Source organism: Grammomys surdaster, unplaced genomic scaffold (assembly GCF_004785775.1).
Source record: "Grammomys surdaster isolate TR1022 unplaced genomic scaffold, NIH_TR_1.0 146, whole genome shotgun sequence".
NCBI classification, from domain to species: domain Eukaryota; kingdom Metazoa; phylum Chordata; class Mammalia; order Rodentia; family Muridae; genus Grammomys; species Grammomys surdaster.
Window position 1 is genome coordinate 136,699 of NW_021604604.1, and position 19,697 is coordinate 156,395.

Genomic DNA, 19,697 nt, shown 5'->3' on the forward strand with positions numbered 1-19,697 from the left:
CTTCCCTTCCGCCCCTGCCTGGTCCTTTGGGCTGGTGCAGACACAGAGTCAGTCTGCTCCTGTCCTGTGGAGAAACTGAATCCTGAGTCATCCAGGAGCCACTGCACTCAGAGCAGCTGAAACTGAATCCTGAGTCATCGAGGACCCACTGCACTCAGAGCAGCTGAGGAGCCACTGCACTCAGAGCAGAAGGATTTCCAGATCCAAGAGGTGGCCTGAGTCCCAGGAGTTCTTCCACCCAGGAGATTAGGAGCATAAGACCACAGAGACATCTGGACTCCGAAGAGCTCTGCAATAAGCAAGATAACTGGAAATACAGACTCCAGTCTTACACAATGAGGGCAAGTAACACTAGAGTTAACCAGATGGCGAAAGGCAAGTGCAAGAACATAAGCAACAGAAACCAAACTTTCTTGGCATCATCAGTGCCCAGTTCTCCCAATATAGCAAGCCCTGAACACCCCATCACACCTGAAAAGCAGGATTCAGAATTAAAATCACTTCTCATGATGATGATAGAGGATTATAAGAAGGACATAAGTAACTCCCTTAAAGAAATACAGGAGAGTTCAAGTAAACAGATAGAAGCCCTTAAAGAGGAATCACAGAAATCCCTTAAAGAAATGCAAGAAAACACAAAGAAGGAATTAAACAAAAACATTCAGGATCTGAAAATGGAAATAGAAACAATAAAGAAAGTTCAAAGGGAGACAACCATGGAGATAGAAAACCTAAGAAAGAGATCAGGAGTCACAGACGAAAGCATCAACAACCGAATGCAACAGATAGAAGAGAGAATCTCAAATGCAGAAGATACGGTGGAAAATATTGACACAGTTGTCAAAGAAAATGCAAAATGCAAAAAACTCCTAACTCAAAACATCCAGGAAATCCAGGACACAATAAGAAGACCAAACCTAAGGATAATAGGTATAGATGAGAATGAAGATTCCCAACTTAAAGGGCCAGTAAATATCTTCAACAAAATTATTGAGGAAAACTTCCCTAACCTAAAGAACAAGATGCCCATAAACATACAAGAAGCCTACAGAACACCAAATAGACTAGACCAGAAAAGAAATACCTCCCGTCACATAATAATCAAAACATCAGATGCACAAAACAAAGAAAAAATACTAAAAGCAGTAAGAGAAAAAGGTCAAGTAACATATAAAGGCAGACCTATAAGAATTACACCAGACTTCTCACCAGAGACTATAAAAGCCAGAAGAGCCTGGACTGACATCATACAGACCCTAAGAGAACACAAATGCCAGCCCAGATAACTATACCCAGCAAAACTCTCAATCACTATAGATGGTGAAACCAAGATATTCCATGACAAAACCAAATTTGCACAATATCTTCCCACAAACCCAGCACTTCAAAGGATAATTGATGGAAAACGCCAACACAAGGAGGGAAACTACAACCTAGAAAAAGCAAGGAAGTAATCTTCCAACAACCCCAAAAGAAGATAACTATACAAACATACCTTTACCTCTAAAAACAAAAATAACAGGAAGCCACAATCATTTTTCCTTAATATCTCTTAACATCAATGGTCTCAATTCCCCAATAAAAAGACGCAGACTATCAGACTGGATACACAAACAAGACCCAGAATTTTGCTGCATACAAGAAACACACCTCAGTGACAAAGACAGACACTACCTCAGAATAAAAGGGTGGAAAACAATTTTCCAAGCCAATGGTCCCAGGAAACAAGCTGGAGTAGCCATTCTAATATCAAATAAAATCGACTTTCATCCAAAATTAATCAAAAAAGATAAGGAAGGACACTTCATACTCATGAAAGGAAAAATCTACCAAGGTGAACTCTCAATTCTGAACATCTATGCTCCAAATGCAAGAGCACCTACATACATAAAAGAAACTTTACTAAAGCTCAAAACACACATTACACCTCACACAATAATAGTGGGGGATTTCAACACCCCACTCTCAGCAATGGACAGATCATGGGAACAGAAACTAAACAGAGACACTTTGACATTAACAGAAGTTATGAACCAAATAGATTTAACAGATATCTATAGAACATTTCATCCTAAAACAAAAGAATATACCTTTTTCTCAGCACCTCATGGTACCTTCTCCAAAATAGACCATATAATTGGTAACAAAACAACCTCTACAGATACAAAAAGATTGAAATAATCCCTTGCATCTTATCAGATCACCAGGGACTAAGACTGGTCTTTAATAATGAGAAAACCAATGGAAAACGCATGTGCACATGGAAACTGAACAACTCTCTACTCAATGATGACTTGGTCAAGGAAGAAATAAAGAAAGAAATTAAAGACTTTTTAGAATTCAGTGAAAATGAGGACACATCATACCAAAACTTGTGGGACTCCATGAAGGCAGTGATAAGAGGAAAACTCATAGCTCTAAGTGCCTACAAAAAGAAACTGGGAAGAGCACACACTAACAACTTGACTACACAACTAAAAGCTCTAGAACAAAAAGAAGCAAGTACACCCAGGAGGAGTAGAAGGCAGGAAATAATCAAACTCAGGGCTGAAATCAACCAAATAGAAACAGAAAGGACAATACAAAATATCAATAAAACCAGGAGCTGGTTCTTTGAGAAAATCAACAAGATAGATAAACCGTTAGCCAGATTAACCAGAGGGCACAGAGACAGTATCCAAATTAATAAAATCAGAACTGAAAAGGGAGACATAAAAACAGAAACTGAAGAAATTCAAAAAAATCATCAGATCCTACTACAAAGGCCTATACTCAACAAAACTGGAAAACCTGGATGAAATGGACAATTTCCTAGACAGATACCAGGTACCAAAGTTAAACCAGGAGCAGATAAACCATCTAAATAGTCCCATAACCCCTCAGGAAATAGCAGCAGTCATTAAAAGTCTCCCCACTAAAAAAAGCCCAGGACCAGATGGTTTTAGTGCTGAATTCTATCAGACCTTCAAGGAAGACCTAATACCAATTCTCTTCAAACTATTCCACAAAATAGAGACAGAAGTAACACTACCCAATTCGTTCTATGAAGCTACAATTACACTCATACTCAAACCCCACAAGGACCCGACAAAGAAAGAGAACTTCAGACCAATCTCCCTTATGAACATCGATGCAAAAATACTCAATAAAATTCTAGCAAACCAAATCCAAGAACACATCAAAACAATCATCCATCATGATCAAGTAGGTTTTATCCCAGGAATGCAGGGATGCTTCAATATTCGGAAATCCATCAATGTAATCCACTATATAAACAAACTCAAAGAAAAAAAACCACATGATCATATCACTAGATGCTGAGAAGGCATTTGACAAAAGTCAACATCCCTTCATGATAAAAGTCTTGGAAAGATCAGGAATTCAAGGCCCCTACCTAAACATAGTAAAAGCAATTTACAGCAAACCAGTAGCCAACATCAAGCTAAATGGAGAGAAACTTGAAGCAATCCCACTAAGATCAGGGACTAGACAAGGTTGCCCACTCTCCCTCTACCTATTCAATATAGTACTGGAAGTCTTAGCCAGAGCAATTAGACAGCAAAAAGAAGTCAAAGGGATACAAATAGGAAAGGAAGAAGTCAAAATATCACTATTTGCAGATGATATGATAGTATACTTAAGTGACCCCAAAACTTCCACCAAAGAACTCCTAAACCTGATAAACAACTTCAGCAAAGTGGCTGGTTATAAAATCAACTCAAACAAATCAGTAGCCTTCCTCTACATGAAAGATAAACAGACTGAAAAAGAAATTAGGGAAATGACACCCTTCACAATGGTCACAAATAATATAAAATACCTTGGTGTGAATCTAACTAAGCAAATGAAAGACCTGTATGACAACTTCAAGTCCCTGAAGAAAGAAATCGAAGAAGATCTCAGAAGATGGAAAGATCTCCCATGCTCATGGATTGGCAGGATTAATATAATAAAAATGGCCATCTTCCCAAAAGCAATCTATAGATTCAATGCAATCCCCATTAAAATCCCAACTCAATTCTTCACAGAGTTAGAAAAGGAAATTCTCAAATTCATATGGAATAACAAAAAACCCAGGATAGCGAAAACTATTCTCAACAATAAAAGAACTTCGGGAGGAATCACCATCCCTGACCTCAAGCTGTACTACAGAGCAATAGTGATAAAAACTGCATGGTATTGGTACAGAGACAGGCAGGATGATCAATGGAATAGAATTGAAGACCTAGAAATGAACACACACTCCTATGGTCACTTGATCTTTGACAAAGGAGCTAAAACTGTCCAGTGGAAAAAGGACAGCATTTTCAACAAATGGTGCTGGTTCAACTGGAGGACAACATGTAGAAGAATGAAAATTGATCCATTCTTATCCCCTTGTACAAAGCTCAATTCTAAGTGGATAAAGGACCTCCACATAAAACCAGATACACTGAAACTAATAGAAGAGAAGATGGGGAAGAGCCTCGAATACTTGGGCACAGGGGAAAAGTTCCTGAACAGAACTCCAATGGCATATGCTCTAAGATCAAGAATTGATAAATGGGACTTCATAAAATTGCAAAGTTTCTGTAAGGCAAAGGACACTGTCAATAGGACAAAACGACAACCAACAAATTGGGAAAAGATCTTTACCAATCCTTCATCTGATAGAGGGCTAATAGCCAATATATACAAAGAACTCAAGAAATTAGACTCCAGACAACCAAATTACCCTATTAAAAAATGAGGTATAGAGCTTAACAAAGAATTTTCAACGGAAGAAACTCGAATGGCCCAGAAGCACCTAAAGAAATGTTCAGCATCCTTAGTCGTCAGGGAAATGCAAATCAAAACAACCCTGAGATTCCATCTCACACCAGTCAGAATGGCTAAGATTAAAAACTCAGGTGATAGTAGATGCTGGCGAGGGTGTGGAGAAAGAGGAACACTCCTCCATTGTTGGTGGGACTGCAAGATGGTGCAATCACTTTGGAAATCAGTCTGGTGGTTCCTCAGAAAATTGGACATAGCATTACCTGAGGATCCAGCTATACCACTCCTAGGCATATACCCAGAAGATGCTCTAACATATAACAAGGACATATGCTCAACTATGTTCATAGCAGCCTTGTTTATAATAGCCAGGAGCTGGAAAGAACCCAGATGTCCTTCAACTGAGGAATGGATTCAAAACATGCGGTATATTTACACAATGGAGTATTACTCAGCTATTAAAAACAACGAATTTGAGAGGTTCCTAGGTAAATGGATGGAACTAGAAATTATCATCCTGAGTGAGGTAAGCCAATCACAAAAGAAGACACATGGTATTCACTCACTGATTATTGGATATTAGCCCAGAACCTTGAAATGCCCAAGATGCAACTCACAGGCCACATGAAGCTCAAGAAGAAGGAAGACCAAGTGAAGGTGATTTGGTCCTTCTTAAAAGGAGCAACAAATTACTCAAGGGAGCAAATATGGAGACAAAGTGAGGGACAGAAACTGAAGGAGGGGCCGTTTCAAGACCACTCCACCTGAGTATCTATCCCATGTACAATCACCAAAGGTAGATGCTGATGTGGAAGTCAGGAAGTGCATGCTGATAAAGCCTGATATGGATATCTCCTCAGAGGTCTTCAAGAGTCTGACATACTCAGAGGCCGATGCTCACAACTAGCCATTGAACTGATCATGGGGTTCTCAATAGAGGAGTTAGAGTGAAGACTGAAGGAGAGCTGAAAGGATTTGTGGCACCATGAGGAGAGCAACAATACCAACCAACCACAGCTCCCAGGGTCTAAACCACCAGCCTGGGAGCACTTAGGGAGGGATCCAGCGCTTCAGTTGAATATGTAAGAGTGGAGGGCCCTGCTGGGCATAGGTGGAAGAAGAGAACCTTGACTGTATGAAGGCTGGATGCCCCAGGGGGTGGGAATTTTGAGGGTGGGGAGGTGGGAGTGGGGGGGTAGATAGAGGTTACATCCACAGAGAAGAAGGAGGAGGGGTGAGGGGATTGGGGGTTCCTGGGTGGGTGGGGGATGGGGTAAGGGGACAACATAGGAAATGTAAATAAAACATCCAATAAAAAAAAAGAATCTATTATAAAAATTCAAAAAAAAAAATAGGTCAAATCAACTAGCTTGCCCCTCCTCCAGCGTTGACTCCATTTACTGCAGTGGAGGGACTTACCAAGCTCAAAGTAAAGCATCAGTCTTATCTGTTATCTTAGCTCCTTTCAATGTTACTAATTATTTTAATGCTTATTTAATGCTTTTACTTCTGTTATATCAATGTTATAGCACATTCCAAAAGCAAAAATAATTAATTAAACCTGGATTAGAATATGACTAATAGTAGAATCTGGATATTTCTTCCTTAGCAGCCTTTGGTAATTATTTCTCTTCTTTAAGATCTGCCTTCCAGATTGTTGTAGCCTTCCCAGATTCCAGAATAAGCTCCTGGCTGCCATGGGACATGAGTTGCCATGGACCATAAGCTGGGGCTTATAAAAGTAGCTACATCTGCTGGAACTTCCACAAGCTGTATGTTTGATGTTATATCTCTAAGTGTGGACAATTAAAATGTTACAGGTCCAAAGGAAAAATTATATTGGGCTATTTTAGTCTTTTAATAGCCAACCTGTATTTACTTGCACCCACAAATGTACGTCCATTTCCTATTTTCCTATCAGATCACACGTACACTGCTATTCCCTGTCACCCTCCTCCCACTTCCTTCTGTATATCTACAAATAAGTGTAGCCTTCATTCCTTATCATTTGCAACAGACAGAAAACCAAAACCAATCAAAATGTACAGTTTTGTATTCCAGTCCCAGTGGATAGATCTACGAAACATTCCCACACCTGAGGCCCAGGGAACATTAACATATATAGAGCAGAAAGACTGTAAGAACCAGAGGATCAATAAATTTGCTACAAAATTGTGTCTTCTAGCAACATTAGGAGCTACACCAATAAAGTATCACCAACATGACTGCCCAAAATGTGAGCTGAAGAAGGATGGCACCAATGACCATGCCAAACTGGATGGGAATAATTTCAAGAGGCCAAGACGCTACACAAAGAATTTAGAAGCAACTAAATAAAGCTGGGAGCAGAAGTGGTCCTCCCTGGGGCAGAGAGAACACATCAATTGGTTGTTTAGTGCCAAATGGTCAGCCCTGAAAACATATATACACATCATATGCATAAATTTATATGGACTCAACAGTGTGTGTATACATTTATATATGCAATAACAATTAATAAAAAGGAGGCCATGAATTTGAAGAAGAGCAAAGGGAGATAGATTATGGGAGGGTTTGGAGGGAGGAGACGGAAGGAAAAAACATTGTAACTAAATTATAACCTCAAAATAACAACAAAAAATAGCCAAATCTATTACCTTCCCCTGCTGAGATGGAATTTAAGTATAGAAACCCTACTAGGTCCTATCTTTACTCTCCATCTTCCTCACAACTGCTTCAAAAACCACAAATTCCAACCTTATCATCTCAAGTATCCCCTTCTCTTAGTAATTTCAAATTAAAATGACTTGAAATGTCTTCTTGGACTCCCTTACTTTCCTTTGATAACTGTCCTGACTCTATATCCACTGAGCAATCCCTGATTCTGGATGCTGGTCCAGGTCATCCAGAATACTGTGCAGCATGCTACTTGGACTCAATAATGTTCTCATATGAATGAGTACAGATGCCAGCTTTTGTTCTAGAGGTCAACACCTGACTATCCATGGTGTTACTAACTCTAATGAACTCCCCAGGAATCTGCCCCATTGTGTCCCTCTTGAGCACCCTGAAACTTCTCAGAAAGTCACTATATCGCTCTATGAAAAAATTAATGCAACATCAATTGTGTGCTCTAAAACCTGCTCTCTGACATGTTTTTAACTCAGTGACATCCTCTCTCAAACTAGGCAAAATTATCCAATACTAAAGAATACCCTATCCATACAAAGAAACTGAAAAAAAAATCTAAACAAGTATCAAAGCCTTCTTGGCATTTTGTTTTAATTACATAATTTCCAAAATTGTCTTGAATGTTCCTAGTCAACTTGTTTCCATTATTCTTCCATTAGCACTACCATGACTAAATAAGTAACTGATAGAACTTGTAGATCATAATTCAAGGCAGTGTACCATATAGACCATGACATGTTTCAAGGCAGAGGCCAAGAAGATTCTGTACTTTTCTACCACCTGGCCCCTCTTACCCCCTCCCCTTGTAAAACATGCTATAAAAAAGCATTTCATGTTCAAAAAAATTTAAAAAAAAAGAAATTCAGTGTTTTCACATACATTTGTCTTTAGTGTAAAGAAGAAAGCTAAACTTTCCAAAGTACCAATACTTAAAATATTTCCCTTCCAAATGTCTAAGCATTTTCATTCAGAGAACGAGTGAGCTTCTAAACATGGGTCATTAGCCCTGCATACATCACACGTGTTTCTAAGCAAAGTGATCCTTACTTTTGTCCTTTCCTCAATATCTGCTCCGTACTGTAGCAGCTTGGCAGCTGTTGCTGAATTCCCGCCATAGACGGCATAATGCAGAGCGGTGTTACCCCTGCTGTCTTTAATGTGCAGGTTAGCATGGTGCTCTAGCAGAAAACACACGATTTTGTCTTCCCAGCTTTGGATAGCCTTAAGGGATTTTAACAAGAAGCACACAGTCATCTCAAAGAATTAATGATACATACTCATGAGTTTCACATTTATTATAGTTATATGAGATGAATTCATTTTTACTTCAATCACAATCATTTTATTCTTAAAATGATGACTATGGCCTACCTTCATGAGGGGTGTGATGTTATTATTGTCACACACATTAATCTCACAGCCACGTCTCCAGAGATATATCACCAGTTCTAAATGTCCATAAAAGCAAGCAAAGTGCATGGCATTCCTATAGAGAAATCACAGTGCACTATCTCAATATATGCAAGAGTTCTTGTAACTGGAACTGTTAAATAGCATAGAGTGCATGTGTGTTTTAAACAAATATGTAATGCTTTTCTGAAAAAAAAATGTTTTCCATTGTGAAATTTCTTCCAAACACACACACATACACACACACACATACATACACACACACACATCTGATTCATTTGCATTAAGCCTCATTTAAAAATCCAGGACATAGAACACAGATCCTTTGGCAGAATGTAGCCACAAACGGCATTTATCCCAGTTCACTATGACCCCTTGTTTCCAATTCTCCTGAGCCAGTCTTTTCCTGTTTGTTGATTGCCACTCTGCCTTCTGCACTTCCAGAAAAATAGGTTATTGAGCTCTGCTCATGGCGTTCTCCTTTGACATTCAACTCCAAGCTTGCCCACATTCCTACCACACAAGTCTATTGCCCTATAAGGCATGTGCTTAAGGTGGTGTTCAGGAAATGGAGAAGGGACTGGAACCAACAACTGGCTATACTATTCCTAAAGCTTGACCCACAGAAACTACCATCTGTTCATAAGGTTCCACAACTCCCAAATCAGAGATACCATCTGAGGCTCAAATGCTTAAATACATGAGTTGGGAGGAAGAGGATATCTTTGAATTCTAGCCAATTTTACTCCTACTCTAAGCTCTTTTAACTACAAATTATTTCTTACACTTTCTGGGCTTCATTTCTGCTCCAATAAAATGGAACACTGTGATGCTTCATTGAGAATGTATACACAATAATTAAGAAAGTTTTATTTATAACCTGCTAGATAGTAATCATATTATTCCAATTTAACATACATGGTTAAACAGGTTGGTAAAACAATACAATTATACCCATTTGTAGATGTTTTAAGAATTCTATAATTCAACAACTGTAAGGTGACTTTTTTTTTAACATGCCAGGATCTTCATGTTCAGATTGGTCACACACTCATGCTGTTCCTGCTAAGATGCTGAGACTGGAATGCCCTTCTTCTGTTTAGAACTATAAATGATAGCAACTTTTAGATTTTTATTAATACTCAAAAGAATGGGTCAGAATGCAATCCTATATACAATGGGTCCCTTGAAATCTAGTTTTGCTAATTGCACTTAATAAATTTTACTTCTTACAAGTACAGTAAGAACAGCAATAGCAATATCAAAAGCTAAGCACAAAGTAACCAGGGCTTTGCTTTTCAGACTTTTAAGCCAAAGAAAGAAATTGTAGGAATCAAATGAAGAAATATCATTTAATTTTAGTCAATATTGCCACTCTGATCAAAAGAAAACCATGAAGTTTTCAAGGAGAAATGGATCCTGAAAAATCGTAATATGTACATAGTAGATATTCTGGTTAAATCTGGAGACTAAATGTATTGAGAGAATGGGAGGGGATTCATGCTTCTATATAGACACTATTACATCTGAACACCACCCTAAGCATTGTAAGACAATTCCGGTGTGATATTAATAGCCATGTATATTTGCTATCCTTTATTTTCATACTTAAGATGAGAATATTAGCTTGGGAGTCTTTTGCTGTGATGAAACACCATGACCAAAGCAACTTGAGGAGGAAAGGGTTTACTTGGCTTACACTTCCACAGCACTGTTCATCAAAAGACAACAGGGCAGAGATTTAAACAGGGCAGGAACCTGGAGGCAGAAACTGATGCAGTGGCCATGCAGGGGTGCTGCTTACTGGTTTGTTCTTTATAGCTTCCTCAGCCTGCTTCCTTACAGTACACAGAACCACGAGACTAGAGATGGCACCACCCACAATGTGCTGTGCCCTCTCCTATCAATAACTAGTTAAGAAAATGTCCTACAGACATCCCTGCAGTTCAATGGAAGCATTTTCTTTATTGAAGTTCCATCCTCTCAGCTTGTGTCAAGTTAACATAAAACTACCCAGCACAGGTGGGGGCCATCCTTAACTCTGTTCCTGCCTATGAATCCCATTCTCCTAACTGGATGGCCTTGCCTGCCCCAATGGGAGGGGATGTGCCTGGTCCTGAGTGACTGATGTGCCAGGGTGGGGGGGTGCCGGGGGTGGGGACTTTCCCTTCTCTGAGGAGAAGGGAATAGGTAAATGGGGGAGGGTATCTTTGTGAGGGAGGAACTGAAAGGAGGGGGCTGATATAGGGATGTAAACTGAATAAATAATGAAAAACAACTATCCAGCAGAATCAGTCTGCAATATCTGCATAAGTCTATATAGAACAAAACCATGCTCAATAATATTTATACAACATAAAAATCTATAATCACAGATAGACTCTTCTCAGAAAAGACTAAGTAGCAACAGAAAATATCAATATATACATACATATATACATACACCAAATTAAAAGAAAGTGTGAGATTTTTATCTGTACATGAACACAATCCCGCTCTTCAAATGACTATTTGAAAGAATGGTAGAAGCATACGCAGGACCAGGAACAACTAACTACACAGGAGGCAGAGAGAGAGTCAATGTCAACACACTGCATTAAAGTAGATTATATTCTCTACCACTGAAAATAAGTTAGAAAGAAATAAAAAGATGACCTGAAACGAAATGTTCAAATTAAGCATGTTTATCAGCGGTCCCTGTCCTGTGGGGGATCGAATGACCCTTTCACAGGGGTAGCCTAAGATCACTGAAAATACATTTTACATTATTTTACAGACGTTTACATTATGATCATAACAGTAGCAAATTACCATTATGAAGTAGCAACAAAAATAATTTTATGGTTAGGGGTCACCACAACATGAAGATCTATATTAAAAGGTAGCAGCATCACAAAGCAGAACTGTTAATTTAAGGAATAAAAAAGAGGAAAGTTCATTTGCAACTCAAGTGCTAGAAAATAATACATTAGATTTGTACATATAGTTTGTTAATTTAAGTCTCCAATCAATGTTTAGATTTAATCAAACTGGTTTGTCACTTAGCATATCTGACTATGCTAATATTCCTCTCTGCCCATGCCTCCTTCAAGGTGAAATATTCAATGGATGCACTGTATTTTTTAATAAGTTTGTTCTTCTAATAATTTGACATTTTAAGGCAGGCTGACAAAAGTAAAGTGCTATGGGTTTCTTTTCTCCCTACTGAAACCAAGAGGTAGAGGTGTGTGTGTACAACTTATAACTGTAGCAGGGGAAACAGAGACACTCAGTTCAGTTCCTTACAGTATACATCAGGCTTAATATACACATATATAAACATATATATATATTCTAATATACACTCTGATATATATCATATATAGTGGATACTAGGTTTTACTTGAAGAATTTTAGGCTTGAAGGTAATAAATGCATTATAAAAATATTTCTTTTGTTCTTCACTTTTTAAAAAATGTATCTAACATTGTATTCCTAATATGTACACAAAGATAAAATGATTTGTTTTAGTTAATTAAGACGTTTAAATAGTCTGTTGACTCTCTAAAGGACTCAAGAGGAAGGAAAAGCAACTAAACTTCTGCCCTTGCGTTGGCTAGGCCAGGGGTCCCTCCCAGATGTGCTGATCACAGGCGCTGAAACAGCCAAAGTATAGTGGCAGCAACCAGAGCTAGGCCCTCCCCGCTCCTGTTCCTGTCCTGGGAGCCAGTAAACGTGTCTTCTCCCACACTGCGCCCCGCCCCCTCCAGGTCTGAAGGCTCTCTTACCTGTTCTCCTTGTCTCTGTAATTGACTTCGTATTTACCCAGAGTGAAGTACAGCCGCACAAAAGATAAATCTCCTGCACAGGCCGCCATGTGCAGATCATTGTCAGGAAAGTATGCCATGTCTAAATGAGCAGGATCCTCCCTTCCAAAGCACGGGTTGCTTCTTCGTGGCTTATTATCGCAGAAACCCAAGGGCGTCTCTTCCCTACTCTTTTTCTGACACCAACGCAGGACAGAGAAGCCCGGAAAACCCAAAGGCCTCCTCTCTTCCCCTCGGCTGTACTTTCCTCCCATCTCAGGCAAGGTTATATATAGCAAGCCAACCGTTAACTGCCCCAGTATCAATGTTATTATAACAAGCAGACTCTTCCCATCTTATATCAAATTATAGGTCTACCTCTCCAGTTTTTAACATCATATAGTTAGCCCATTATTCCTTATCTAAGTATCAATGATGTAGTAAGCCCACCTATCCTGATCTAAATATTATAGCTTGTCATAGACGAGCCAAGTCTCTCCCAACGTCCCTGTCCCCTCAAGTCTGCTCCCTGGTTTAGTGTCTATCAACTGCAAGGACAGTTGGCAGAACAGCTCTTGTCAAGTCATGCTGGTGGACGCAAGTATGCAAGGGTGTACTCGAACGTGTGCGTGGTTTCTGACCTTCAGTTGGCTGAAGCCAATAAAGATCAATGCGCATGTGCATAGTCCAAACTGTCAAATCTCTACAAAGTCGACATGTGTTGTTTCAAATGTCAGAAGAGGCTAAAGGGATGGCTCAGTGTTTATGAGCATGTACTGCTCTAACAGATGGACCTAGCTTGGGGTCCAGCACCCACCATAGCTGGCTTACAATGCCCTTTTCTGGACTGTGGGCACCTATACTCACACAGGCACATTCCCTCACACAGATATGAATATAATTAAAAATTACGAACTTCTTAAATGTCAAAAGTCAAAAGAGAATTAGATGACCTTTCGTCATTTCTTCAAAGCTGACTACAAGCCATGGGAAAGGAGACCTTGTACGTGGCTGTTGAAAGTGAAGGGGGACATGGAATGTCAAAGGCCCACTCTACAGGAAAATCTCTTAACAGAATGGTCTTTAATTTCTATTGTTTATTTTTCGCATCCAGTAGGGTACGAGAATTCAGCAGTGGAACTAACAGTGGTCTGTTTTCATGGTTTCAAAGGCAAATTTTGAAGAGAAAGTAATACACAATCCATGCAAAATGAACATCTACCAACATATCTCCTAGCCTCTTTTGCCCTGACTACATTTTTATGTTCTCCCTATTTTATTTGCTTTTATAAAACCTGCAATAATCCCAAGGTGGTTTTTTTAAGAGAGCAACATATTTAAAGGTTTTAATTGGCAATTTTCTTTCCCCAACCCATCTTTCCTCACTTGATTACAATGAATGTGCATATACACACACACACACACACACACACACACACAAATTCATTCAGTGGCTTTCTCAACCCCCCAAGAACTACCTGGCTTGAGCTCCTGCCATGCCTGCGTGCCTGCCTTCTCCCCTTCCCAAGACAGCTAATTTCTTGCTCCTCTTCTTTCTCCTCACCCCCACTTTCCATCCACCCAGAACCATATCCCCTCTAGTAGCAAGGTCAGTGTCTCCGACCAAGGAACTCAATTAGATAGTCCTTTTACAAAGCACATGGCTACAGACCTTGCAGGACTTGTCAGTTTTGACAGTCGTGCAGTCTTTTGACAAGCTGAAAAGTCTTCAATGCCCTTATTTTCAAATTCTGCAAACATGCAGCTGTCCAATAAAGTAGTAGGACTTCCAAACCTCAGGACTCCTCTGTCCAATATTACCTCCATTCATCGATGGAGAACCACATGAGTTCACAGCTCCAGTACTTTATTTCCTTGGTGGAGCAGGTAATGGTACCCTTCTCCCAGGATACTTCTGTTGGCAGGAATTCCCCTCAGTTCTGTGCAACGCTGTGATTCATGTGTGAGGGCTGTTGAACAGTGTCTTGTAGGTATCAGTGTGAGCTTTGCTATAGGTTCACCTGCTCTGCAAAACTGAATTGTATTGGCTTTAAAAATCTTGTCCATTTTTTTTCTCTTAAAGCCTCTATCAAATAGATCAAATAGTTTTTCTCCAAGAAACTACGTAATAAAAATACTTTAGTATTTTACACCAATAATTGTAAAAGCAGTATGTAATGTGGCAACAAATGATCTGACATACATCCCTGGCCACTGAATGAATTGTGTGTGTGTGTGTGTGTGTGTATATATATATATTAGATATTTTCTGAGATTAAAAATAACCCCCCCAAAAAATAAAAATTTTACACCAAATATTTAAGATATGACGGGATGGGTTTTCATTAGTTTAAAATGTCAATGCTCACATTTACTTGACCTTTACTATGCTAAATAGTGTGCATAATTTATACAGATAACAAAGTAGTATTCCTGATACTTCCCTTACCATAAAAACCTAATGCTCAGAGACTTGCTTCTAAGAACAAATATATCCATGCTTAGAATTCGACTCTCCTAGTAGCACTTTTTATGAAATGGACTTGCCTGCTATATTTTCATATGTACATATGAAGTACTTGACCATATTAATCCCCCATCACCATCTCATAAATCCTTCTCCCACTCCATCCCTAGTTCCATTCTTCTTCCCAATACTTCACCTTCAATATGTATTTTACTTCTTAATTTCTGGACTCTCTTTACAAGATAAAATGTTTTTTTTTCTGAGCCAGGTTTTGTTCATCTAACATGAAGACATACTGTTCCATCCTTTTTCTTAAAAGTTACACATGTACAGAGAATCTACATTCTTTCACACTAATGAAAACTCACATCTTTTGCACATTGGCACAACTTTAAATGCACAATCACACAGATACACAAAATCATTCTCACACACAACACATGGTTGTTCACATCACATTCACAATTACTCATGCCCACCTGCATCCTCAAACATGCTCACACTCACAAATTAACATTCTCACACTCTGCATACTCATAATTCCATTCTTGCACACTGATCCACCCAACCACAACCTCCTCAGTCTACCAAGGGCTGTTAAATCATCCAAAACAAGGCCATGCATTTCATCTGCTCTTAGTATAAATGAGCCGGAGGGATCCATCCAGCTCATTATCATTCCTATTCAGTTCCCAAGTAGCCATGATTGGTCATCACCCCAAGTCCTAAACACTTGGGTCCCAAATCCTTAAGGGGGAAATGATGTGATAAAATGCATAAATTAAATGTTAAGATATTATGACTTGAAGGTATATAAATGGTTTTAAAAGATAGGCCAATTAACTAGATAAAAGTCAGAGCTCTAAAAGTAAAGCAGATTTTATAGTAATGAAAACTTTGTTACGTTTTGGCCTGAAATACATAAAATCAATAACCTATTTGCTACCAAATAACGAGGTAGAAATATCCTACAGCAACACATAAGCAACTTAAGAGTCAAATATAATGTACATTATATTGGTAAACTGTGTGTGATATTCACTAACTCAACTCTGGAAGTGAGGCTACCTCCCACTGCAATTTCAGTCCCAAATGTTAAGGCCCCTTTTGGCAGATGGAGGTAGTTCCCCACGATTGTGACAGGATAAACCAACTGAAGAGAAGAAATAGTGCCCTTGAAATCAGCTTGAAGGTAAGCAATTCCAAACAGTCATTACTATTGTTTATTCTATCAAAGTGCATACAGTGAGGAGAATTCAGAAGTTCAGGCACAGAAAGTTCACCCACAGAAAGTTGATCCAGAGTGGAAGGGACATTCTGAACCAGAAATTCCAGCAACTGCTCCAACTTACCCAGTCCACTCCTGCAGGATATTCTTAGCATCTGGTTTGGTATCTATTTGTTCTTTTACTTGGTAGCCTGAGGGAATGTTCTGCTCTGTTCTGCCCAAAGACCCCACCACTGGGAACTCCACTGCCTTAAAGGGTCTTCCAACATTTCTGTCGATGTTTTGTGCACTTGGTTGGATGTTTTGTTTTCTATCATCTGCCATTTGCTTTTTGGTCTTTTTTTTTTTAATACTGAGTTTATTTCACATGTATATTTTTGTTTCCACATCTGACCACCACTATTACTAGGTCCTATCATAACATTCCATACATACTTAAAACCAAGTAAAGGCTGGAGTTCTTCTAACCTTGAAAACTAAACAGGTATTTCAGACAACACATTCTTGGCAATTGAACCTGGAAACATTTACCAAACACAGTAGGGAAAGTTCTCACCTGGCATTTATAAAAAAGACAGGCAGTTATCAACTATTAAAGAAATGAAGTAAGACAGAATATTTCAAACTGTTTAAATCATTTTCTTAAAGAGACTTCCTCCATTGCCAGAGATCTTGAATAGCCTGGTCAGTCATCCGGAAACAATTCTTCACATAATTAGTGAACTTAGCTTCCACTTTGGGAAGAAAACCACCTTTTTCTATACTTGCTTGGATTTTTGCCTTAATGTCTTCTACAGAACTAGGTCCTTTTGGTGTTCTAGGAGGTTTTTTTTTTTCCCCCTGTTTTTTGAAGGACTCTTGACCCTTTGATATTGGTGTTGTCTTCTCTATTTTGGTTTGATTTTTGTGCATTTTTGGCTGGGGTATCTTGTACAGATTTCTTAAATGGAATCTTTTCTTCAGTTTCCTCTTCATCAAAGTAGTCACTGTCATCATCTTCATCAAGTTTTACTTTTTTCTGTGAATCCTTGTTACCACCTCCAGGAGCAGATCCCTTTCCAGACATGCCTAAGTGTTTTACATTCTCTCATCTTCACCTTCTGACTCTGCATCTTCCTCTACAGCTACTAAGTGCTGTCCACTAATGTGCACAGGCCTTAAAACACACTTCAACCTTAAGACCCCAGGTGGTGTAATTTTGAAGCCCCCAGGGGAAACTGTTGGTTGTACCGACATTTTCAAAGTTGCCAGTGTTACTTTAATTGGACTGCTTTCATAGTTCATTGCTTCTGCCTCTACGGTGTATAATTCATCTTTTGCCCCTGCCCCTAATGATAACTGGTGCTCATTTTCATCATTATCCACTTTAAAGTGATAGTCTTCATCAGCCTTTAGTTAAAAACCAAAAAGGTAGTTCTGAGGCCTAAGAGAGCTCATGTCCATGTCTATTGAGTCTTCGATGAGGTGTGGGAGAAAACAGATGGAAAACAAGTGCCTGCTGTTCCACAGAACAGACACAAAGGATGGAATCAAGCCCACTTTTTAGTCTTTTAATTTGTCTTGCTGTATACTTAGCAGTTTGCTTTCTACTGCTGTGATAAAATTCATGAAAAATAGCAACTTGGCAAGGAAAGGGTTACAACCCATCACTAAGGAAAGCCAAGACAGGACTAAGATGACAACTTTGATAGGGAAAAATCATCCTCTATCTCTTACACCCAATCTGTAGTTTTTTGTCACAATCCCCTGATAATTATTGTATTTATTTTCCTATTAACATCTACAATAGCAGAGCTCAACCTGTGAGTCACAATACCATCGGGGATCAATGACCCTTTCACAGGGCCACCTATGACCACCAGAAAACACATTTACAAGTCCTAACAGTAGCAAAATCAGTTATAAAGTAGCAACAAAAATAATTTTACCGGGCTGGTGAGATGGCTCAGTGGTTAAGAGCACTGACTGCTCTTCCAGAGGTCATGAGTTCAAATCCCAGCAACCACATGGTGGCTCACAACCATCTGCAATGAGATCTGATGCCCTCTTGTGGGGTGTCTGAAGACAGCTACAGTGTACTTATAGTAAATAAATAAAGTTAAAAAAAATAATAATAATTTTACCATTGGGGTCATGAGGGTCACAGCATTACAAAGGTTGAGACCCACTGCTCTATCCTAAATGTATGGATTTAAATAAAACCATCAGTGCTCTTTGACTTTTATCTGACTTTGAGGTATACTCTTAGCACGTTCCTTTGTTTGAACAACTCCTTTTTGCATTTTTTTTTTTAATGAGTCTGAAGATGATGCCTTCTCATGGCTTTTGTCTGAGGCTGCTTTATTTCTGCAGGTCAGCTTCATCAAGTGCAATATTCTTGGCAGGCAGGGTTTTACTTAGCACTTTGAATATATTATACTATTTTCTTAGTCTGCCAAGATTCTGCTATGTGCTTTAGGCATACAAAATATTCTTCATGTGAACTACTTTTCTCTTGATTTAAGATCTTTTGTCCTTCACTTTCACTTCATTGTATAACCAGGTAATTCTGAAAAATACCTTTTATATCTTCCTAAAGGTTGGAAAGGGTTTGTTGCTTTTTGGTTTCCTTTACCCCTTCAAATAAAACTTCTAACCCAGTTTTATTCTATGCCCAAATCAACAGCTCTGATGTACATTCCCTTCCTGCTGTGTCTCAAATCCTGTTTTATTCCTTTTATTCTGATTGTCCATTTTTTATTTCCATTTAATCATTTATGTGTGGGCAGCAGTAGAGGTGAGAGGAAAACTTCAATGAGTTGTCTTGGCTTTTCTGTTGGTGTCATAAAACACTAACCAAAACTAACTTGGAGAGGAAGAGTTGGCTCATCCATCACAATCACAGTCGCTGAGGGAAGTCCAGGGCAGGAACTCATGTAAGTCCAGGGCAGGAACTCATGTAGGGACAGACTCAGAAACCTAGAAGAGAGCTGCATGAGACAGCTTTCCAAGTTCTTTATCCAGCAACCTTCCCTGTGCCTCCCAGGTCCACCTGCGGAAGTGTCACCATGTGCAATGGGCTGGGCCCTCCTACATGGATCACAAATCACGAGGACTCCAGATTTGCCTTAGGTCAATCCAATGGAGACAATTTTCATAACTGAGGTCCCTCTTTCCAGCTGACCCTAGTTTGTGTCGAGTTGATAAAACAAACCCCTACAAGAGCAGTTGGTTCTCTGCATCCCAGCAGCAAATGCTTTACACTTGAGTCTTTTCACTGGCTCCTGATTTTTTTCATTTTCAAGTGTTAGGGCTTTTTTTTGTTGTTGTGTTATTAGTTAATAAGATTTTTCACAATTTTGTTGTTGCTTATTTCTATCACCATTTTACACTTCAAAGTATT

General features: G+C 39.0%; 1 protein-coding gene and 1 pseudogene across 1 annotated transcript in view; both read right to left on the reverse strand.

Moving 5' to 3' along the window:
* The window catches only part of LOC114618956 (putative ankyrin repeat domain-containing protein 19), a 47,557-nt gene extending 34,208 nt beyond the window's left edge, over positions 1 to 13,349 (reverse strand). Inside the window, exons 1-3 of the mRNA XM_028764788.1 lie at positions 12,603 to 13,349; positions 8,797 to 8,911; positions 8,473 to 8,646 (exon numbers count right to left, since the gene is read on the reverse strand). Of these exons, the coding sequence (XP_028620621.1) occupies positions 8,473 to 8,646; positions 8,797 to 8,911; positions 12,603 to 12,895 (582 nt within the window). The 5' untranslated portion in view covers positions 12,896 to 13,349. The remainder of the gene's footprint in view (positions 1 to 8,472; positions 8,647 to 8,796; positions 8,912 to 12,602) is intronic.
* Positions 13,350 to 16,287: 2,938 nt separating this feature from the next.
* On the reverse strand, positions 16,288 to 18,159 carry LOC114619027 (annotated as a pseudogene).
* Between the last annotated feature and the right edge of the window lie 1,538 nt (positions 18,160 to 19,697).